Genomic DNA, 23,618 nt, shown 5'->3' on the forward strand with positions numbered 1-23,618 from the left:
AGACACTGTGCCTCGGGTAGGCCTGCCCCATGATACCCAGGAGCGGTGCTGGGCCGGGGCTGTGGCGGCAAAGCCCGCGGGGAGCGGCGGGAGACACCACCTCCTCGGAGCAACGGCCTCGGCTGCCATCTTGTGCCTGGCGCCAGCCCCTGCGGCGCGGACCCCGCTCCAGTTCCGACGGCTGCTCCTGGGTACGCGCTTTCTGGGAGAAGCAGACGCTGATTTCTGTCTCCGTAAGAACTGGTCTCGACTGAGCCCGCCCTGTTAACAGCCAGCTGGCAACAGACAGCTTCCCACGCTGACAGCCCGGACTCCCGGTCTCTCTCCGTACCTCCCTCCCTCCCGGTATACCCTTCCGGGTATACCCGGGCCTTCCACGCCCGTTCCGGTTTAGCGGCGCTCGGAGATTGGCTTATCGATCCCGGCGGCCGGAAGCGGGACATTTGAACAGTAACGGACTCTCTAGGCTGCTCCGCAGTGGAGTCGCTGCCTCGGGACGGACTAACACTCGGGACGGCACCTATCGGCAGCGCCCCAAGAAACGGGGTGGGACTCGAGGGTCTTCTGGCCGCTGCGACTCGGGTTGCCGGGGAGCCGTGACAGGTCCGTGGGAATAGCAGCCGCTCATCCTTCCCGGGGCTGCTGCTGGCTCGGTTCCTGTGCCCGAAAGCATGAACGCAATCTGCGGTCTCCCTTTGTAGGTGCTGAGAAGAGCTGCCCCCGTCCTGCTGGTCGCAGAATGGCCGGAGATGACTATGAGGAAATTCTCAAGTACTATGAGTTACACGGAACTGTCGGCACAGGTGGGCTCAGTCTGTGAATGCAAACAAGGGTGTGTGATGTGTCCACTCACCTCGATGTTTATCTGACAGATTAACTGTTACTTCAGAGTCTGTGGGTCATGTTTTCTCTGTGTATTTTGAGGGCCACAACTGTGGAAGTGTAACTGGAAGGCAGTGGCAGCAATTGCTTCTGCCTCTAGCAATGATGCTACATGCTGTGCGTGGTATTTGCTTCAGGGCGACTGAGATCAGGGTGAGAAAGCTTGTCACCATGCAGAGCTTTATACATTTCTGTTTCAAATTCTAGGTGGGTTTGCAAAAGTAAAACTTGCACGACATCGTCTCACTGGTGAAAAAGTTGCAATAAAAATCATGGACAAGCTTGCTTTACAGGTAATCCAAAAGATACTTCAGAGGTGGTAATGTGCTGTTCCTGTGGAGCTCTCAGGAGCAGGGGTGCAACATGTCACTGTGGGATAGTGGTAGGTGCTGTAAACTTGAAAGGATTTTAATGGCACCACAAATCCTGTGCCCTCATGTGGAGAGGACAATATTCCCTAGCTGTAAAAAACTGAGACAGCTTTAAATATTAAGTAAGTTAATAAACTACTGTAAGTCAAGTGGAGTGCTGATGAGAATAGTAGCATTGTATATCTTCCCCTTTGGGTTTTACTAACCAGTGTGTGAGGAGGGCAGGTGAGCAGTGACAGAGCTGGTGCTGGTTTGAGTTTGATCAGTTCTGATGTGCAGGTTTACTTTGAGGTACAGGCTGTCAAGGTACTTGGCAATTTCCTACCTTGCTGTTGTGATCTTTTAGGATGACTTGCCTCGTGTTAAATTAGAAATCGATGCCATGAAGGACTTGAATCACCAGCACATTTGCCGGTTGTATCATGTGATTGAGACACCCAAGAAAATATTCATGGTTTTAGAGGTAAGGAATGATGTTTCTGCTATGGCAAAAATCTCTGGGTTTAGCCGTAGCAGTAGATGGTAGTGGAGTCCAAATGAAACAATTCTTAGAAAATCATCTCAATGATGAGTGTGCCTAAGTTGCTGTAGTTTAAAAATGAAGTTGATAATGTATTCTTTCTCATTGTAAAAAACACTTTTCACTGTTTGCAATAAACAAACTGACTTTAATTCCCACCTCACACTCCAAAAAACAGTGCCGGCGGGATATGTAGGACCTGAGAAGGGCCACTGAATTGTTACATCTTGAGCAGTTTCTGTCACCTGTGCTGGTAGTGTGATATGTCTGTGGGAAGCATCAAGCAAGAGTTGGGCTCCTGGTCTTGTTGGATCTGTTGCACACTGGCCTGGGGCATGCCTGGGTGCTGTTGTGATTAAGCAAAGGGAAAGAAAGAGAAGAGTGCCTTCCTGCTGTCCAGTGCCCTTGTTCATGTTTACATTTCATGACTGTATCCCAAATGTATTCTTTTTTTTATTGCTTTCATGCAGTACTGTCCTGGAGGAGAGCTCTTTGATTACATAATTTCTAAGGACCACCTTTCTGAGGAGGAAGCTCGCATATTTTTTCGTCAGATTGTTTCAGCAATTGCTTATGTGCACAGTCAGGGATATGCCCACAGAGATCTCAAACCAGTAAGTCTGAACAGTAATCCAATTTGCACAAATAATAATGAACACCCACTTTTATTTCTCTGAATGGAGTTAGTGTGAGTTGTCTTCTCTGTTCTCTTGTGCTTAGAGGTCTTTAGTTAACATTTGCTGAAAAGCATTATTTCTACTTATTGCTTTCTTCCTCAACTGAGCTGGATGCAGCTGTATCTGAGGAAGGATCTTCCTCCAGAAGAGGAACAGTTGAGGGTGGAGTGTGGAGCAAACACAGATTTGATTTTGACTGCTGGTTAGGCATTTTTGCTATCCCCTTTATTCCAGCACGTAGCCTGGGAGAGTTGTTATGGTTCCTCTCTATTGTGCAAACTGTTCTGTTATGACATTCAAAGGAAAATGTGACTCCCACACTGTAAACAAGTAAGGACAGTGGAGGGATGTGCCACAAGACTGATCCTGTGGCTTTGTTGTCACCACAAGAATTAAGCATGGGCTTAGGAAATGGAAGCCTTGAGACTATTTCTCCTAGAAGAGGTTAGAAGTTTACATGTTTAGAGACACTGATAACTGAGAAAAGCAAGTTCTTTGCACACAAGCATTTTACTAGACAGCTCAGGTAATCTTGTCTCCAAAGAGCTTCTCTCCAAGCAAAGCCTTCTGTGTCCCTCTTGGAAAGATTTGGATTATAGCTGGAGACTTGATGGATTCATAGGATTGTGAGATAACTTGTTTGGGAATTGACTTCTAGTGGCTTCTGCTTTTATCTCCTGTTCAAAACAGTGTCAGACCAAACTTTTTCATCCAGACACATCTTGGACCTCTCCCTAGGATGAGGCACCACAATGTTGCTGGGAAACCTGTTAGGCTCTTCACTTCCTTTTTTATGAGAAAGGAGCTTTTTTAGTACCAGTCTGAATGTCTCCTGAAGCTTGTTGACTGTCATCATCCCACCTTGTGCTTCTCTGGAGGGGCTGGTGCTGTCTTTATGTCCCCTTTGTAGGAATGAAAAGGCTGCCAAGTGGTCTCCACTGAAGCTTTGTTACCTACAGGCTGAAAAACTATCTCTCCCTCAGCTTCCTCGTGCAAAAAGTGCTCCAGCATCTTGGACAGGCTGGTTTCCATCAATAGAGTTGTATTCAGTTTGCTGTCTTTCCTGTGCTAGAGGGTGGGCAGAAACTGGGTGTGCTGTTCTCAGTGTGGTGAATGGAGAGCAAGTGGCTTCCCACACTTTGCCAGCTCTGCTTCTTTTCACACCATCTGGGATATCACTGGCTATATTTTCTGCCAGGGCAGGCTGCTGCCTCACAGTTTTTACTTTCTGTGTAGCAGCGCCTCTCTGAGCAGGTGGGAGCTTGTATTTCTTGTCTGGAATATAGGATATATTCATTAGCCGCAGACCAAAATCTCCAGATGAAAGCTTCAGGTAAATTATGGCTGGTAATGGCAAGAAGAAATACGGTGAAAGAAAATGTGGTTTCTTGGATACCTGGCATTGTGTAAGAATTCATTACCACTCTCTCTTTTACTAGGAAAATTTGCTGATTGATGAGGAACATAACCTGAAGCTGATAGACTTTGGACTTTGTGCAAAGCCAAAGGTAAGGGTGTCAGTTGCTATCATAGCAGAGCTTAATCAGCTACAGTGCACACATACAAATTGCAGGCATGCCTTCAGGATGCAGTGCAGAGCCCTGCCCTGAATTCAAGCGGTTGGTGTAGTTGTCCCACTGCTAATTGCTTAGTAGGGCCTTCAGTGTGAGACAGTTTTTCTGCAAAGATTATCAGTTTTTCTCTTCTTGCACTTCATCTTTCATCCCAATATAAGGCACATGTTGCCTTGTGTGTAGAGTATCTACTCCCACAAAGGCTTGCACTGTAAAGTTTATGTTGGTGTCCATTTGCCCCCAATAATTTTCAATGGTGTGTCATTTTCATAGGATTTGTCTGTGTGTGAAGATTGTAAAGGTAAGGGGAATCTATTTGATTTGATCCACAAAGCCTCTGGATCCACACAGTGGTACTGAGTTGTTAAACAAGTTTAAAGTTTGTTTCTATGTTGCTGCTCTGTTTGTCATCTTCACATATGAGATGGGTGCTGGGAAGAAGGATTTTAATGGAGAGAAGATCTTGCAGATACAAAGTCCACAGATTGCTTTAGCTGAGTCAAGTTAAAGTGCCTTGCAGGAAATCGGGATTATTAGAACACCATCTTGGTGGTACAATGTCATCTCACGTTGATCTGCTTAAAGCAAAGCCCAGGCTAAGAAATAGCATGTTTTTAATAAGGAAGCATTTCAGTGGCTCTTCATTAAGTTATTGCCTTAAATATTGATATAAATATCCAACCAGCCTCCTGCCCAGTAGCTCCAGGATTACTGATTCCCAAGTTCCATCTCTTTTCTTTCTGGTCACAAAGGAAAGTATTCCTATCACAGGAGGAGCTGCAGAAAAGGCTGCTGGGAGAACATGTGAAGGAGCAGCTTGGGATCTGAACATTTATAGGACTTTCCTGGTCTTGGACAGTTTTTGCCTGGTGAAACCATAAATTATACCAAAGCAAAATGTTAGGTGACTGTATATAGACAGCATTAGAAAATGAAGCTTCTGAAGCCTCTAATATGTTGCTTGAAGACACCATTTGTGCTAGGGCAATGCTTCCTTGTCATCAGTTTTGTCTTATACTAGGGTGGCCTTGATTACCATCTGAACACCTGCTGTGGAAGCCCAGCTTATGCGGCACCAGAGCTGATTCAGGGCAAAGCATACATTGGCTCAGAGGTAGGTGATAAAATTGTAGGTTACGGTGTTTTTTTTTCCTTGTATACCATGTATTTAAAGCTGGTGAGATTCAGATATACTCCCCTGGTGTCTTTCTTCACTGTCTTGTTGCCTCAGTGGCCCTCAGAAGCTGTGTGACTGAGAGTAGTCACAGCCTGGAGTAGCTCCTGACCACAGGTTCTGCACCTGGCTTCTTCATCTCTGACTAATCCTTCCCTGTCCCCAGGTTTTGCTGTACAAAAAATAACTGTCTTCTACCACATTATTCCAAGCAGCAATTTGTTCTGGTAATTTTCCAAGTCTTGTTGCAAATTTGTATGTGGTCTCAGTACCTTGTGTACTTTGCCTTTGAAATCTTCTATGAAAACTTGCTCTTTTTACTGTGCAATATAGTAAAATTAAAGAGATCAAAAACTGTAGCATTTATTCAGCTTTGATTCCATGTCTAGAACATTGGAGTCTGCTACATGCATTTATCAATCCATTCAAAATGCTGCAATTTCAAGCTCCTCAAACTTCCTTACTGTCTGTGCTGTCGGATAGAGTCAGTCTTTTTTCCTTTACCTCCTTTGCACCACTGTCCCTGACCTCTAAGTCTTGCTTTCTTTTAGTTTTTCACAAAGTCAGTGTTTCTCAAACCCCCTATATGTTTATGACTGAACTGGGAGTTGAGGTATGAAGCACATAGACCTCGTCATGTCTATACAGAAAATAAACAGTGGGACTTTAAAGCTCATTGTTACAGCTGTCATAATCACAAACACTTTTGAGTACAAAATCCCTTCAGATGAGTTTGATTGCCTTTTTGTCAGTGAATTCCTTGTAGGTTGAAGGTAATGCAGTAATTTGGTGACCTAAGGAAAAGCGTAATTGTTTTACTATTGGTCTACTTTCAGTGAATTGAAAATTCACTGAATTTCACAATTGTGTGTTGTCACGAGTTCTGTCCAGAGATGAGGAACCTACTTTCTGCAAGTTTCATGTGGGCTTTGCCAAAAGCAGACAATGTAATCAGTCTCTAAGCCATTTTAAATAGATGAGGTGAACTCTCACTTTTATTTTTAGGCAGATATTTGGAGTATGGGAGTACTGCTGTATGCTCTGCTGTGTGGCTTTCTCCCTTTTGATGATGATAATGTCATGGCTGTCTACAGGAAGATCATGGTAGGTATTGATGATACTAGAATACATGAGGAACAGGAATCACTAAGCATTATGAGAAATTTTTACTTTCTGATTTGAGAAAAAAAGACTTATCTGCTGTTATGTTTTGCTTCTCTTTTGATCAGTATTTTGTAGATTTGTTTCTGTTTTCCCTCAGCCTGTGCAGTACTCTAGCTTGGTTCTATGATACAGTAGAAAAGTGAGTTTCAGGAAAAGTGTTTCCTTGCTAGTGGTCTGGACTTTTATATCTAAGTATTTTTCTGTCTTCTTCCTAAAAATTACTAAAAATACTCTTTTTGAATGTCAGCCACTCTCATGTGTAGGAAAAGCAGGGTTCTAAATGGGCTGTTATACTTTCCTCTTCCAAAAGGAGTTGAATAAATAATAAATAGTACAATTAAGTCATCGATTCTTTCCCTGTAAACTCCTCTTGATGTGGCTAGACAGCTCTTGTTCCTCATCACATCTGCATCTCTGCCTGCCAGTTCTGAGCTGCCATAAAAATCTGTGTTAATGAAACTTAGTTTGAGTGGGATGATGGACAGCAGTGTAGAGTAATGGCTTTGTATTCTCTTTGTATACCTCATTCTCCTCTCAACAAAAGTCTGATATGTCTTTAAAAAGACACCAAAAAACCATCCTTGAGAGTATTCAAGGACTCCTTTGGCAGGGGGCAACTGACACTGGTTTGCACAGGAAATGTTTTCAGGGTGCATAACAGTCTGAGCTCTATGAAGCACCTGATTATTTCAACAGAGTGTGGATTTTTAATCTGGAATTGGAGTACACTTGAGTACCTTGACAGAAGGAAGTACCTTGACTAAGAAGCTTAGTTTGAGATATTGAAGAGAACTTAAAACAAAAAAAAAGGAAAAAAAAACAAGCAAAGGCTACTTAATACAAAGAGATTGTTCAGATGTGTGTCATCTGGACATAATGTTCAGATGAGATGCCAGTATTTTACATGACTTCCCAACTCATATAGTAATAGAATATCTTGAGCTGGAAGACAGCAAAAAGGATCGGTAAGTCCAAGTCCCTGCTCTTTGCAAGACTACCTAAACTAAACCATGTGATTAGGAGTCTTGTCCAAATACTGCTAACAAGTGCTTAGTTTCTAAGGGAAATTGCTATTTAGTGTAAACAACAGGGTTGTTGAGCTACTTTTCCCTCTCTGCTTGTGGTGTGAACTTTGTTGTCTACCCAGAAGGTCAGAGCACATTGAGAACATGTCTGCTTGTAAGCATGTTGTCATAGAGTGACAAAACCCTTTTTAGTGTTCATTACACCAAGATGCAGAACCTGGTAAATGATCCAACTGCTTAAGGCATTCACTGAGCTGAGAACTCAGATGTGAAATGGTGATCTTAATTAAGAATATAAAAAATGATTCTGTGTAGTTAAAATTGTCCTGACTGGACAGGAACTATGAACTGAGTTGTTTGGAGCAACACACTGTCTGCCAGTGGAATGTGTTGAAGTGATCTGAAACAACAAATGAGGTTTTAAAGCTTACTCTGGGAGCAGTCAAAAACTAATCATGTCACAGGTGTTAAGATGCATACTTGCTATTTCCACTCTGAAATTGTTTTCATTTTCCATGGTTGTGCATTGAAAATTGTTTCAAATGAGGACACCCACTATTATGGAATTAGTTTCACACATTTTAAATCCTGAAATTTATTGTAATCTCATCTTGAACCTGTTGCTTCAAGTCAAATCTGCTGCTTGAATTTAAATAAAATCATATGCCTTTCATGAAATGTTCTCTTCATTTGTGAATCAGTGGCTTGACTTTTTGACTGAAAAATTAAGCTGTGGTATAACTACTGTATAACTACTGTAAAAAAAGAATTACTTTTGGTATGACCTTATGTGCCTGGCAGATATCATGACTTATTTACCATCCAGTATTGCCCACACTACAATAGATGACAATTGCTCTTTGTTATGTCGTGTTCTGTAGCATTATACTAAAGCCAAAATGTAGGTTACCTCTGTTACTTAGTTTCATAGTAAAGCTATGTTGTAAACTAGCCTACAGAACCAAAAGTAAATAATTTACTACTAGTGTCTGCAAAGATGTAACTGAAAGTCTTTAATCTGTGATGTCAACACAATGCATACTCTACTTAGAAATGTGGCTGCATATAGTACCAACTGTTTTGTTACTAAGGCATTTGTCTGTAGAAAGAAAACTGCCAATACAAAATAATACTTATGTTACTTAACAAAGACTTTTTACTGATTTTTCTTTTTATCTTGGTTTTCATTCAGGAATAAATGATTCTTGGTGGTGAATTTGGTTTGGTTCCTACCTGCTGTTATGCCTCACTTCTGGGAGTTGTTTTTTTCAATTTTCGTCTAACCAAAAATTAAAGAAAAACAACTGTAAATTATTATCTTGGAAAAAAATCTCACTTGCTAGATCTGTAACCTTTGTCCTGTCTGCTATATGAAGTTTAGCATTAGATGTAACCTATTCAAAAAAAAATATCCTAGTACCAAGGATATTCTTGGTGTAATTTTAGTGTCTGAAAAGTAATGATTTAAGGAAATCTTCACATTGCAAAGTACTATCAGTCATTCATAATCCAGTATGTTTGCACTTCTAGAACTTCTAGTATGAAGTTGATAGCATGACCCAAGGCAATGGAGAAAGGAGCAGGTTAACTGCGAAAGTGGGTGGAAATGGAAGTGTCACACAAGCACAGTGGACGAAGACTGCAGCTTCCTTACTAATTTTCCTTACTAATGCTGCTGGGTTTTAGTACTGCCATGACATTTATGCAAGTCATTCTTTAAACTAAGTTCACATCTTCCCGCTGTTTTTTTTTTACAAAGTACAGATGTCACTATTGTCCAAGTAATTTAGTAGTTCCTTTTGAGGTTCAGTGTTAGTTCTAAATCCTCTTCTTTTTTTTGCAGAGAGGAAAATACAGTATTCCAAAGTGGCTCTCTCCTAGCAGTACAATGCTTCTTGACCAAATGCTGCAGGTAAAGGTTATTGTTTCTGATCAATAGATGTATAAAGTACTGAGTAATCAGTTCAATACATTACATCTATGAAATATTTAAAAAACATTCTGTGTTTAAATAAGTTTAATTTTTACAGTGTTTTGAAGAAAAGATTACCATTGCCTTCAGCAAAAAAATCTTTGGGAAAAATGTTTGATTTCAAAAATAATTAGCAAAGTTTACATGATTTAACAAAGTCTTCAAACAGCATGCATTTTGTTTTTCATCATGTGCTATAAAAACATACATTTGGACTACACCTAAGGAATAAAGCCAATGCTGCATATCCCTGGGAGATCTGTTGTAGCTGTAGGTTCCATAACTGCTCTTGACTGCTGAGATCTTTGAGTGTGAGCTTCCTTTTGTGAAGCTCTGAAAAAGTACTTGTTTCTGATTTTGTCCTAACATTCTTGGTGGAAGATAAATTGTTTCTTCATTTTTTCTCCACAATTTACGTATCACGGATTTTTATGGCACACCAGGTTGACCCAAAGAAGCGGATTACAGTCCAACACCTGTTAAGTCACCCTTGGCTCATGCAAGGTTTTTCTGATGCTGTTCAGTGGCAAAGTAAATACCCAGTAAGTTCTTTGGTCAGGTAGATACTAAAGCATTTCATGTAATATTTGCTTGCTTACTACCATCCTGATAGTGCATGGTATGAAATTGTTTGTTACAAGATGAACTTTACAAGATGAATTGGTTGTTACAAGATGATGTGGTTCTTTTCTGATTCTTTTAGCTGTCAAAATATTCTTACTTGGTCTTGATTTCTCTTGAGAAAAAATTTCTAATGCATTTTCCTTATATTCTTCAGCTGAATGTGCACTATAACTGAATTCTCATCAAAAAGTGAAGTACTTCCACATATGAATGACCAGCTCCTTCCCTAGGCTGCTTGATCAGTACTTCCTTTATTGTGTAAAACGCAAATATTCTGACGGTCATGCTTGATGTAGTTATGGTTTATCTTTATGTAGTCCTCAAAGAAAATTGGAATTTTCAAAAATTCCAATGAAAATAAATGAAATTTAAAATTTTCCAATTTGTGATTGGAAAATTAAAATTTCATTAAAAGAATATTCTTCCTGTGTCTTTGTTGCCTGTTTTACTTATATGAGAGATGAACACAGTATGGAGAGGAAAAAAAACAAAATAATCTGGCTGTCAGCAGATTGTGCTGAGAAGTTCCTGCATGTTGACAGCCAGTGCTTCCCATTGCCACCAGATGCCACTGTAACTCTAAATAAAGACAGTTTGACTGTGCTCTCACCATCAGTGCAACCTGGCTCGGGAACAGATGGGCATGGCTCATAGCTTTGGATATTTATAGGCAGATGAAAGCGTACCTTCCATTCTAATAAAAACCTTACCAGCTTTTGGGTGGCTTATTTGAATTTATGAGATCTCACCTGTGAGGATCGAGGCTGTGAAGTTGTTGAAGTTATATGACTTTTTCAGTCTGTTTCCTACAATGTTTAGCTGTGATGCTAAACATTTTAAATACAAGGTCTAAAATCATCACTGACTATTGACTCAGCCCACTGGGTTTCACAACAGTGTCACTGTTAGATATGGATTATGGGGTAAATTGAAAACCTCACATTTCAATATCCATTGTGTTGTTGCAGCTGGGACACCTTGATGAGGACTGTGTAACAGAGCTTTCTGTGTTTCATGAGCAGAGCAGGGAGACTATATTGCAGTTAATAAACGAGGTAAGAAGTTTATGTCAGTAATTTACACTAAATAAATACAGTAATAGAGTAAATAAATTTACTATGTTATCAGACCAATACTTAAATATTCCATTTACATACATTTCAGATTTAAGGAAGCCCTGCAGAACTCTAGAATCTAGCTGTAGCTTATAACTACAAGCTACTATTTCAGAAAATCAGATTTATTTATTTCTTTTTCTCCTTTAATTGTGATCTTCATGTTCCCTAAATCTTACTGTTTACTATATCCTATCACTATGGTAAAATCCTTCTGAATCTCTGAAAGTCAGAATAGACTGACTAGAAATAAAATAGAAATTTATACTTGAACAACAGATACTATTTGCTGGGTTAACTCTTTGCTGAAATTACAGTTATGTGTAATTAGAGTTGCATATCAGGTAGAAAAACTTGCAGAGACTCAGAAATACTCAGAAGGCTGAGCTTGACTTGCAATGTTTCCAAAGAGGAGATTAAAATACTTTTTCTTTCTTTCTCCCTGACCCCACAGTGGAAATATGACCACATGTCAGCAACCTACCTCTTGCTTCTATCCAAGAAGGCTCGTGGCAAACGTGTTCGTTTAAGATTTCCATGTCTAACAGAGCGTGCCAGTACTGTGATGTCAACAGTCCTTGAGGTAAACTTGAGTTCAGCAGGACAGCATCTTGCTTGAAAGCCTGCTCTGCATTGGCAAAGCTCTGCTTGGAGAGACATTCTGGTGCTCTAAACATCAGGAAGAGAGCATAAGCCTGAGTTTAGCTCAACTGGTTAGAGCAGTGGTGATAATAACACCACAGGGGTTTTGATCCTTGTACGGCCCATTCACTTAAGAGCTGGATTTCATGATCTTTGAGGGTCCCTTCCATCTCAGAATATTCGGTGAAGTACACAGTCAGCCAAAGTCTTGGGCATTAAAGAGTTCAGTTGTCCCATTAACATGATTTAGCAAGCTAGGCTGCTTCTCTGGATTGGCTTTACTGGAATAGCCATCTGTGAGGATTTGATTCATCGGGTGTTGCACAGAATCCCTCCTTGTTAATGGGCTCAATTCCCCTCTTTTGTGGCCTGGATAATTACAGATCTTGTTCTGTGATGACTAACTGTACTCTGTTTGTCTCTGGTTTTTTTCTACCTTGAGGATTGCAATTGGTAAGGAAAATCTTTTGATACCTCATGATATGTCACCTGGGGAGTGTTCTGTGAGATGACATAGGCACTATGGGAGCTGGTGACCAAATCAGAGGGGAGTCATCCTTTTCTCATCTGTTTCACTTGAGAACGTAATCCTAGAGAGGAAGCTGTTTACTTTGAGTAAAGGAAATGTGTTGCTGCTGTTTTTCTGATGGTTGGGATTCTGAAGTATTTTTGTATATCTTAGGGGAATATCTATTCCTGTAGTTTTGTAGTGATAGGGCCTTTCACAATGTGGCTAGAGTTGCTAAACTCCTTGTAATGTTGTATATAATATGCAAATATCTGTGACATCAGTGATATTACTCTATTTGACAAATTCCAAAGCATTCAGTGGAGTTGCAGACTTGTATAACCTGTTTCCCCTTGAGTCAAAACATCTGTGAAATGGTCTGAGTGTGCTGCTTTCTGTGTTAGAGGCAAGCACTCAGAACACATACTTTATGCATTTGATTCAGTTGCGTGTAAATCGTTTGTTCACCCATACAGCTTTTTTGACACAAGAATTCTAGGACTACTAGAGCTGCATAATAGATCATGAATCCTAAGTGTTCCTGATTATGCATAATGTGATCATGGTGGGTTAGCCTTCTACACTATTGATAATTAAGGTGGAGGTTCATTAGGAGCAGTTTTGATGAACTGTTAAGCTACTTCAACTCTAGTGATGTCCAACGTAAATTGGCAAATGCTACTAATTAACATATACGTTATACCTTCCCAGATGATGGTGAAATTAATGTCTACACAATACAGCAATCTGTTAGTCCTCCTGCAGTGCTCAGAACACATTTAACTTGCCTGTCTGTAGCTTCTAGGTCAACATCAACTGAATTTGCTGGAACACCCAGCTAGCAAAGCTCTCTAGCTGGACCTGCTCTAATGTGAAGACAACAAGCAAACAGAACCTTTTACTTAGCCATTTCTAAATTTGGTGGCACAGGCTTGTACATATTTCGGCTTGACTTCAAGCAATTTGATATAGAAGCATATTGCAAAATAGTCACCATGCCATGAATTACATCTAGAACACAGCAGCGGAGGTATCCTAATCATGCCTTCATGTTTAATGGATTGTGAATTCAACTACAGTATCAGCTTGTAGTTAGCAATTTTCTGGTAAGGGCTTTTGAGTAAGGTATCATACAAGCTCTAGAGCTTATCAGACAGCTCTCTATTCCAGTAGTAATGAGATATCTGCTCATTGTGATATCCTTGATCATGGGGCAACAGGAAGTTACCTACCAGCAGAAAATAGGTTACTAAAAAGTCATCTGTTCCAGCTTCTTATAATGGCGTCCATTTCAGCCAAAGACTGACAATTTAAAATGACTGTGTAGAGTTCCACTGTAATGGTATCAAGTAAGTCCTTGGGAAGAGTTTCCTGTAAGTAGCAAAAAGGTGTTAGAGACTAAGGATGTTTTGATATATACCTGCTTGTATGTGGTGTGAACCATGAAGGTTTGCAACCTTGGCTGAAGTTATAAATCCCTTGATTTAATAACTGATAATTTTTGGGGACGGCAGAGCTAGTCATCAGATGAAGGGCTCCAAATGCTAGTTCCAATTAGTGTTTGGATCCAGTAGTCGTATGTTTTGGATATATGTTTTACCTTTTTCCAGCCCCTTTTAAATGTAACTCCATTTTTCTCTTGGATTCTTTCCAAATTATTACTAGGACTTTTGGTAAAAGGAGGTTGCGGTCCAAGCCTTGAATTCAAAGGTTGCTGTGAATTGTGAGTTGCTTCTCTTTGTGAGTTGCTTCTCTTCATGACACTGGTCAAGAAATATGATTTGGCAATGGTGCTTTGAGAATAGTTTCACATCTGCTTTTGATACAAATGACAAATCTACAACAACAACATGAAAGTCATATTATAAAACCTAGGTTGCCAACACGGGAACTTTCATTATTAGGAACTTAGAAAGAAATAAGGTTTAGACTTTAATGACAGTCTTTTCTGATGAAATCTTACTTTTAAGTGTGCAGTGGAATCTCAACAGAATATTTCTTTCCAGTCTGAAAACACTGTGAAGATATGCCAGAGTGCAGTGAAGTGCCATGGGCATTTGTATTCATGGAATTTACAGATACAGCTTCACTGTTTGAAGAATCTCTGTTAGAAAAATTTGATATAAATACTCATGAAATGACACAGGAGTTTGATATGGTGTTCTTAATCCAAAAGATCTTTTCATTGCACATAAAAATTACTGAATATGTAAATTTTTGGTAGACCCTAGCCTAGTAGAGTTACAAATGGAGTAAAGAGGTGTTTTAAATATATAGCTGAACATACATTGTGCCTTCTAGCTGTAGGTAATTTGACTAAAACTTGAGTTTTAATCATCTAGAAAATGACTAAATAAGGATTTTAAAACCAACAGGAAAAAAATAAGGTGCAACAAACAAGGTCTCAGACCTAGGCTAGAGCTGGACAAGTCTCTGAAGAAGTGCAGCTTCTCTATATTGGACAAGAAAATCAAATGAAGCAATTAAAATCTTACAATTAAGCCAAATGGAAATTCCTAGCTGTGCTTAGATGGGCTGGTGAGGAATAGCCCTCAATGTGCAAGCTAAAGAATTTAGAAGAGCTGGTAAAGACGGAGCAAATTACTTGCAAACCTTATGAGCAAGTTGTGAAGGGAATCAGAAGTATTGAGGAGTTCTTAACTATTGCTCTATAGTCAAGCATTGTATGATATTTTTACCTTGCTTCAGAATTTCCGTGTCTGTAATGTTCCTGAATGTGATCAGAATACAGCAAAGGATGCCTTTTTTCTTTTTGTTACATCTCTTGTAGCATTCAAGGCCTGATGCCCAACTGGAGGATACAGAATTCCCACTGTCAACTCCAGTGACAAGAAAAATGGCATCAAAGTGTAAAAACAAAGAGAATGTTGAGACATTGTCAGCTTTAAGAAATGAAATGCCCTTTGTGCTTCCTGCTCCCAAGACTCCTCTTCCAAAGAGTCAGATTGAGACACAGGTACAAGCTGTTCCCCTTAAGGCACCTGCTCTCAAAGGTATGTAGAATGTAACTAATGAAAGCCTAGAACATATATGTTGTTTAGGAATCACTGAAACTCAAATATAAGCACAATGTTTCTTCATCACTATATCTATTCTGGAACATTTAAATTTTTTTTTCCCTATGTGCCACCCAGTTTCTTCTAGTACATCTGGTAGGGTGCTGCAATAGTTTTAACCATCCATCAGGGCATGTTACTTGTATTGCTGCTCACAATTATCATGTGTGAGCCCCTTTTGATATGCCCAAACAAGGAGCCAAGCACTGTGTTGTTAAAGCTTGCACCTGGTTCCGCTTTTCCATGAAGGTTGAGATTGCAGTTTCTTCAATACTGTTTTGCCTTTGTGATTGTCTTGAATGAAAATAAAAGCATACATTTAAAAATTAAAGCATACGGCTTTAATTGCTGGTTCTAAGAGAAATCTAGCTTTTGGATTTATTATGGTTGCACATCAGTATTTTCATAGGGGCAGTTCAATGTAGCAGTGAAAATGCTCTTGTCAACAACATGTAGGTCTTGCAGCTATGCAATAGACCACAGAAATCTGTATAAATTATGTCAACTTTTCTGAGTTGTCAGAATTTTCTGTCATTATCTGTCTAGTTATGTACAAATCCCATACACTCATTACCATTTAGTTCAATGATTACCATTACAATTTTGGTGTTGATTCTGTAAATGCTGACTCTGTCCTTCAAATGCCAAAGGCTCCTTGCAATAGGAGGATCTTTCATTTCAGGTGCTAGGAAGCATTGTTCAGGAACAGTAAGTCTTTGCAGGCTGATTCCCCATAATGAGGAATATGGGATTTTGAACATGCTGCTATTTAGTGAGATCAGTCATAAAGAATAGCAATACAAAAACTAGTTTATGAGTTTGCTTAGGATTGTACATAACTTGAAATGTCTGACATCCGTGTATGTCTAAAAACAAAAGAGATACTATCCAAAATGGGAAATGTAGAAACACTTCAAGCTCATTTATTTAGTGACATTTCTGAGGATTAACCAAAGAAAGCTAATTCTTTGCTGCATTGAAAATCAATGTCTTTGATTCAGGAAATAGAAAAGTGGAAGAATCCACTGGAAAGTTTTAGGTTGTTTGTCTGGAGCCAGGTGCAATTCTGTAGAGAGCTGAATCTTTGCACATTGAGGTTGGGTTTAATTGTGACAACTTATTTGCTGACTGTTTCACTTGGTGTTTTCTCCTGTGCCTTTAAAACCATGCTCTGCAGACACAGACTTGTTAGACCATTGTGTGGCATGTACATTGTATATTAAACTATGGATTTTATACTATTTTTATATTATTTTTATACTACATATTTTTATATTATTTTTATACTACTATTATTTTTATACTACATAATATTGTATATTATGACCATATAAACTTACACCCTTCATATAAGGCAAACAGATCACTGAAGAACACAGCTAGTCAATGCAGTGGATTGCTCTGTATTTATTCATGGACCAGCAGCAGAGCAAGAAAGCAATTCTAGTCCTCAAATTTCTAATATTGGACTGCAGTGGTTACTCCTAAGGTTTGACTTGTAGAGCCCTGGGGAAATCAGTGACAGTTTTAATTTGTAGAGTAGAGGTAGTATTAAAAACATATTTTATAATTCCCAAAATATAGTTCTGAGATAGAAAAGGGGGTCCGCTGTTGGAACTAAGTTATTAATAATGAGAAATAGTCAGTGAAGAAAAGAAAATCCTTTTACACAAAGACATATCTGGTTTGGCTTGGACATTTTCTTTCAGAGAGTCATTTCACTGCAGTCACCCCAATTAAGAAAACTGCTAACCAAACAAATGCAGATGAATTGGCAGCAGCTGAGATTCTTCCTGAAAGAAGGTAAGTGTTTAATTGTTTGTGTGCATTCCTGATTTTTGGAGCAGGACTACCTTAATCCATGTGCTGCCTGGGAAGCCCTGTTGCAACAGCAAGCTGCTGCTCCTATTCTTTCAGTAAAAACCTTTCTAAAACATCTTTTTACAGTCACTAGGAAATAATGAAGGTAGAGAAAAGTTTTAAAACTATGTAACTCAATATCAACTATTTTCTATAATGTAGATGCCTTCTTATTCCAGGTCTCCAAAGGACTGCAATTTCTAGATACATCTCGGGGTTGAAACTTAACAGACTTTCAAACAGAAACTCCTATAATACATTGCACTTGATTTCATTTTCTTTGTTCTGTCATGTCTGGTAATATTTTAGTGACATCTTTGAAATAATAGGGGTTTTTTTAACACTGAGGGAAAAATAACAGATTAATTTGTTCATGTAACAGGTGTCAGTCAGTGGAATTAGATCTCAACCTTGCACATGTGGATAGCAGCCAAAAGAAGAGAAAAGCTAAAATATTTGGAAGTCTTGAAAGAGGCCTAGATAAAGTGATCACAATGCTTACACCAAGCAAGAAGAAACGATGCACTAGAGATTGTCCAAGGAAACTTAAGGTATGGTTGCTGCAAAGGTCTTACATAAAGCAAGAATTATTGTAATATTAAGTAATTGTATTAGTTATGTATTAATTGTTATCTTACAATAATTATGATTGAAAATATCCAGTAGCTTCAGAAACGGTTTTGTGAAAGCTTCTGTGACCCGCCTTTCCTGAATTCTACAGTAAAGTGCTCTTACAGTATTGCTGATAACAAGACAGTGCTCCAGTTACCACGTTCAGTTTTTCTGGGTTCAGGCAACAGATCCGAGGAGGAGTTTGGTTCTTGCTGCTTATAGCCCATCTAAACCAAACGTGAAGGAAGCAGCATGGTTTGAAAGGAGAACTACTGGCTAGTTTTTAATCATGTTATTAGACGTTGCTCACTAAAAGCCTTTTCTCCTTCTACTGGAGAAAAGGCTCCAAGTGTGCACAGGTTTTTGGCCGGTTGTGACAGGGGGGTGAATAAAAAGAGAGAGTACAGGCTGTACTGAACTGAGGGGCTGAAATGGACATAGTTGTGGCTTCAGAACCATCCACCTACAATGTATACCACTGAGCAGGAAACACCTTGAGCCCTTGTGACCCACAAAAACAGTGCTCCAATTTAACTTCCACACTCCAACATTCAGACTGAAAACACATATTGTCTAAAACTTTTAAAGGTTTTAGATGTCCACAGACATGGTTACCATAAAAAGAAACGTTGAGTACTTGTAGTGGGTGACTATTAAAGGGCACAGACACACCCATCTGCTGACCTGATAAAGAATCCAAGAAGTTTGCGGCCTACCAGGTGCTAGGATCCACGATGTAGCTGAGAGGGTATCCTAGCTTCTCAAGAGCATGGACAGCTACCTGCTGCTTATCATGGGTAAAAAATGATGCTGCAAGCCAAACAACAGACAGGATCAAGGAAGACTATTAACACCTGGTGAGGCAGATAATAACATTGGTGCCCAAGTCATTTTCTCATAGTGAGAGAGAAGGGGACAGCCAGAAGCAAGTGCATAGTGCAAATCAGCATCTGGCTTCATGGGTGGTGCCGTGAAGAAGGTTTTGCCTTTTATAACAATGTGTTGTACTTCAATGATTGTAGCCTGTTAAGCAGAGATGGGATGGATCCACCTGTCTAAAGCGGGCAAGAGAATCTTTGGCAGCCCCCTGGCCAATTTGGAGAGACAGACTTTAGACTGAAGGATTCAGGAGTGGGGTTCAAAATGGTGATGCTTGTGCCATTACTTCCTTCTTGATTAGGTCATTGTTGATTAGGTCAGATGTGACAGATCTGCCTCTCAAGATGAGGATCAAAGGGCAAACCACACTGAGAATGTGCATTGGTGTTGTGATTGCTCTTACACCAAATTGCTTGATTACCTCTATGAAATGCCTAGACACAAACATGTACAGCATGGGGAATAAGCAAGAATTAAAAACTGATGTGGTCACAGGGGCATGATCTCAGTGCAATGACAGAACATGGTGGAATAGCTTCTGTGACTGAAATGTTGTCAAGGATGGCCAAGTCAGTGTAATAAGATAGTGGAGTTACTCGTTATGTAAGAGACCACCTGTAATGTATTGAGCTCTACCCAGAGTCAGGTGAATGAGGTGAGAATTTAAGGGAAAGATGAAAATAGGTGACAGTGTTGCAGGTGTTTACCACCTGATCAGAGGGAGGAAGTTGATAAGCCTTTCTGTGGACAAATGGAAGTAGCCTCATGATTACAGGCCCTGGTTCTCAGGGGGGACTTCAACCACTCTGATTTGTTGGAGGGACAACACAGCATAGCATATACAGTCCAGAAAGTTCCTGCAGATTATTGAAGATAACTTTTTGGCACAAGCGGTACAAAAGCCAACAAGGAAAGGTGTGTTTCTGGACCTTGTACTAACAAAGCAGGAGGGACTGAGTGATGATGTGAAGGCTGTAGTGACCTTCACTATAGTGACCATGAGATAATGAAACATGGGATCTGTGTGGTGGAAGCAGAGTGGTAATAGGACTAGAACCCTAACATTCTAGACAGTTACTTCAACTTCTTCAAATATCTACTTAGAGGAATCCCATGGCATGGGGCTTCAGAAGAGAAGAAAGACCAAGACAGCAGGTCAGCAGCACTTCTTCCAAGCTCAAATCCAGCATATCCCTGTGATAAAGAAGTTAGGCCCAGGGAGTAGGAGATCTGCATGAATGAGCAGGGAGCTTCTAGAGAACCTCAAATGGAAGAAAGAAATTTATGATATAAGGATAAAGGGACAGGCCACTAGGAGTGTTGTCAGAATATGCAGGAATGCAACTAGGAAGGTTAAGGCCCACTTGGAATTGAGCCTGGCAAAGGACATCAATGAAATCAAGAATGTATTCTATAAGTACATCATCAGCAAAAGCAAAAGTAAGATAAGGGAAAACATGGGGATGCTGTTGAATCAGATGGATGTTCTGGTAATGAAAGGTACAGAAGAGAAAAGGCAGAATTCTGAATGCCCTCTTTGCCTCAATCTTTAAGCTGGGCATCTGGCTGATCCACTTGGAGGCTGTGATGTCATTCAAGTGGGAACTTGATAGGCTGGAAAGCTGGTCAGAGAGAAACCTACGGAGGTTCAGCAAGGGCGACTACAGGTCCTGTGCCTGGGGAAAAATAACCCCAAGTACCAGAACAGATTGGGAGTGACCTACAAGAGACCAGCTCTGTGGAGAAGGACCTAGGCTTGCTGGTGGATGGCAAATTGACCATTAGCTGGCAGTCTCCTGGGGACCAGGAGGGCCAGGGGGATCCTGGAATGCATCAGGAAGATTATGGCCAAGAGGTCGGGGGTGGGATCCTGCCCCTCTGCCCTGCCCAGGTAAGGCCACATCTGGAATGCTGTGTTCAGTTCTGGGCTCCAGATTCAAACAAGACAAGGAGTTGCTGTAGAGGGTCCAGTGGAGGCCATAAAGATGATTAAGAGGCTGGAGCATCTCTTATGAGGAAAGACTGGGAGCTGAGCCTGTTTAGTCTAAAGAAGAGAAGACTGAGAGGGGATCTCATCAATCCATATAAATACCTCAAAGGGGTGTCAAAGGATGGTGCCAGACTCTTTTCAATGGTGACCAGTGATAGACTGAGGAGCCATAAAATAACCTCATGTTCAACATCAACATGAAGAAGAGCTTCTTTACATTGAGGGTGGCAGTGCACTGAAACAAGCTGCCCAGGTGGTCATGGAATATCTCCTTCTCTGAAGACATTCTAAGCCCATCTGGATACATTCCTGTGAAACCTGCTTTAGGGGACCCTGAAGCAGACAAGGGGATTGCATTGCATGCTCTCCAGGAGTCCCTTCCAACCCTAGTGATTCTGTATACATTGTTCAAATGCAACTTAAATACTTCAGAAGCTATACAAGGAAAAACTTGTACTTGAGTCTTTAGGCAGGATGTTTGAAAAACATAATTACCATGAAAGAGGGCAGGTTGTTTATCAAGGCATAAGTAGTTGTGTCAAAGCCAATGAAGTGTCCCTTCAACTGACTGGCTGCTTGGATACCTACTACACACTGAGAATTGTCAGTCAATCATGTACATTCAGGACAAGATATTGGGCTACAAACCTGACCAGCCAATCAGACAGGAACCTAGTCTGTGCAAATAATCTAGAAAGCTGAGCAACTGAGCAACTGGAAGCTATATTTGTTCTCTAAATGCCTTTATTCTCCTGCCTCATTTTCTCTTGTCTATAGTCTATGCAAAATTCCTGAGGCATGTTTAGAGACACTGGGCTACAGTACAGCAAGACAGTGTTACAGCAGTTATGTCAGAGAGTTGTGTACATTTAAATCCAAATAAAGACCACAAGAAGCACTCTTCTACTGACTTTGCATCCTCAAACTGCGTTAATTTTTCAAGTTTTTTTTCAGTTTTGTCTTCTCTCAACTGCTTCTGTGACTTCAGAAGCCAGAGATAGGACATGTTGTAACCTTTTTTCTTTGTACATGAAAAGTTGCCTGCTGCATTGCCTGCTCCTTGTTATCAGAAGCACTCTGTCTCAGCTTTTGGCCATTTCTCAGCTCTAGAGAAATGGCCAAAAGCTGAGACAGCTTATAGCTGACCCTATACAGCAAGGGTGATAGTTTTGGGATGTTGTAGCATTTGTCACCATGGTTAGCTGATCTGAAACTTCCTTACTGAAAACTTTTTGCAATGTCTTCAGTTTTAGGAGAGAGATTTTTATTTTTTTATTCCTTGTTTCAACAAGCCAGTGTTACTTTTAATGTTACTTTTAGGCACACTGTAACATTACCACCACTCATCTGCTGAATCCAGAAGAACTGTTGAATGAAATAATCATTGTTCTTTCAAAGAAGCATGTGGAATATGTTCAGAAGGGGTAAGTGTAAAATATGATTAGTTCAGCTTGTGTTTGTCTAAACAGTTGCTAGTCCAGTCCTTAAAAAACACAGTATTTAAACTTAGTTTCTTTACCCTATTGTAAAATAATCTTTATAGAAAGTGTACAAAGCACTAAATAAATATGTGCAATAAAACATGGCGAAACAGTGCAAAACTATGTTAAGTGTCTTCTAGCAGAATTCTTCCACCAGCAGGTATAAACCAATAGTAGCAGGGTAACGCTTAGGAAAAAAAATCATGTCAGCCATCTCATGTGAAATTTTAAATACCAAAAGTGAGTTTAGGTACAGTCACATGAACAAATGGGACACTTTTGGAAAATAGAGTAGATACCTTTTAACTCTCATTCTTGGCAGTTAAAAGACATTAGCCTTTAGGCAAGAGGTCAGTACGTTTTAAAATGTGTGCAGAAGCCACACAGCTTTTTGTGGATTATTTGAATTTGTACTGTTTACTAAGCTACTGATTGGTTAGATTGGTTCTTACTTTTGGTCAAACTGAAAGACTATTTCCTGAGTTCCCAATATATGAAATAACCATTTCATACATTGGGAACTCAGGAAATAGTGCCCACTTTTCAATATGCATTTTCTCAAGCTCTTGAGTATTTCAGTGTTGGGTATTGGTAGAACATCAGAGTATACATCAACCTCTGAGGCATTTCCAAACTCATAATATGGAAGGATGCTGGATTGCAGAGCAGCACCTGCTTCCATTGTAATCATTCAGACTCTGCATTCAGTTTTTGCTATTTTCACACCAGCTGAGCTGCAGCCAACAGAGAGGAGAGTGTTCTTGACTAGGAAAAAACAGGGGAACTTTCCATCGCTTCAGCTCTGAGTAGAGGGGCCTTTGGCTAGCATGGGTTCTTGTGGCAGTATGGGACATTGATGCTGCATGTTGGTCCTAGGGCATAATAATAAATGTGGTGCCCTGAAACTACAGTATTTACAAAGATCTCAGGTGACTGAATTGTGGACTGTTTCACAATATTCTGAACAGCAAGGGGGTATTTTATTTAAACTGCTTTTACTGATAAAATAGCATTGCAAAACAAATATGAAATGGTTCAACAATTATTCTGTTTTCCCTTCTGTTTTACAGTTATACCCTGAAATGTCAAACACGGTCAGATTTTGGTAAAGTTACTATGGAGTTTGAGTTAGAAGTATGTCAGCTCACTAAGCCTGAAGCAGTGGGTATCCGGCGACAACGGCTTAAAGGTGATGCCTGGGTCTACAAGAGGCTGATAGAAGACATCTTATCTAGCTGCCAAGTGTGAGTGGCAGAGTCTTTAATCATGATGTTTTAGAAAGGTCTTTTCAGACAAGTAATTCTTTCTCACAGCTATATGTGAAAAATCTGTCTTGGGTTTTTAACCATCCCTCCTTGTACATATTCCTTCTGTATGCTTCCTTTACTCTTAAGTTTTTAATAAATATTCTGCAACTGCAACTTTTCAGAAGCAAAATTCTGTAAGCCGTTCCCTTGCTTACATACTTTTC

At 40.0% G+C, this 23,618-nt stretch overlaps 1 protein-coding gene across 1 annotated transcript; it reads left to right on the top strand.

Annotated features, from left to right (window-relative positions):
- Positions 1-460: 460 nt before the first annotated feature.
- Positions 461-23,591, top strand: MELK (maternal embryonic leucine zipper kinase). Its single transcript, XM_009098098.4, has 17 exons — positions 461-603; positions 702-803; positions 1,090-1,175; positions 1,600-1,716; positions 2,244-2,387; positions 3,890-3,958; positions 5,046-5,138; positions 6,204-6,302; positions 9,231-9,299; positions 9,803-9,901; positions 10,952-11,038; positions 11,553-11,681; positions 15,040-15,262; positions 17,035-17,128; positions 17,568-17,736; positions 21,987-22,090; positions 23,218-23,591. The coding sequence occupies exons 2-17, from the start codon at positions 740-742 to the stop codon at positions 23,393-23,395; spliced, it is 1,824 nt and encodes a 607-aa protein (XP_009096346.1). The 5' UTR covers positions 461-603; positions 702-739; the 3' UTR covers positions 23,396-23,591.
- Positions 23,592-23,618: the final 27 nt, after the last annotated feature.

The sequence above is a fragment of the Serinus canaria genome, chromosome Z, assembly GCF_022539315.1.
Source record: "Serinus canaria isolate serCan28SL12 chromosome Z, serCan2020, whole genome shotgun sequence".
NCBI classification, from domain to species: domain Eukaryota; kingdom Metazoa; phylum Chordata; class Aves; order Passeriformes; family Fringillidae; genus Serinus; species Serinus canaria.

What these genes read in the sequence shown, in the direction of transcription:
- MELK (XM_009098098.4), top strand. Translation starts at nt 740, where the DNA reads ATGGCCGGAGATGACTATGAGGAAATTCTCAAGTACTATGAGTTACAC. An exon ending in AAGCATACATTGGCTCAGAG is followed by an intron (nt 5,139 to 6,203) that starts GTAGGTGATAAA and finishes TTTTATTTTTAG; the next exon opens with GCAGATATTTGGAGTATGGG. An exon ending in TGATGTCAACAGTCCTTGAG is followed by an intron (nt 11,682 to 15,039) that starts GTAAACTTGAGT and finishes CATCTCTTGTAG; the next exon opens with CATTCAAGGCCTGATGCCCA.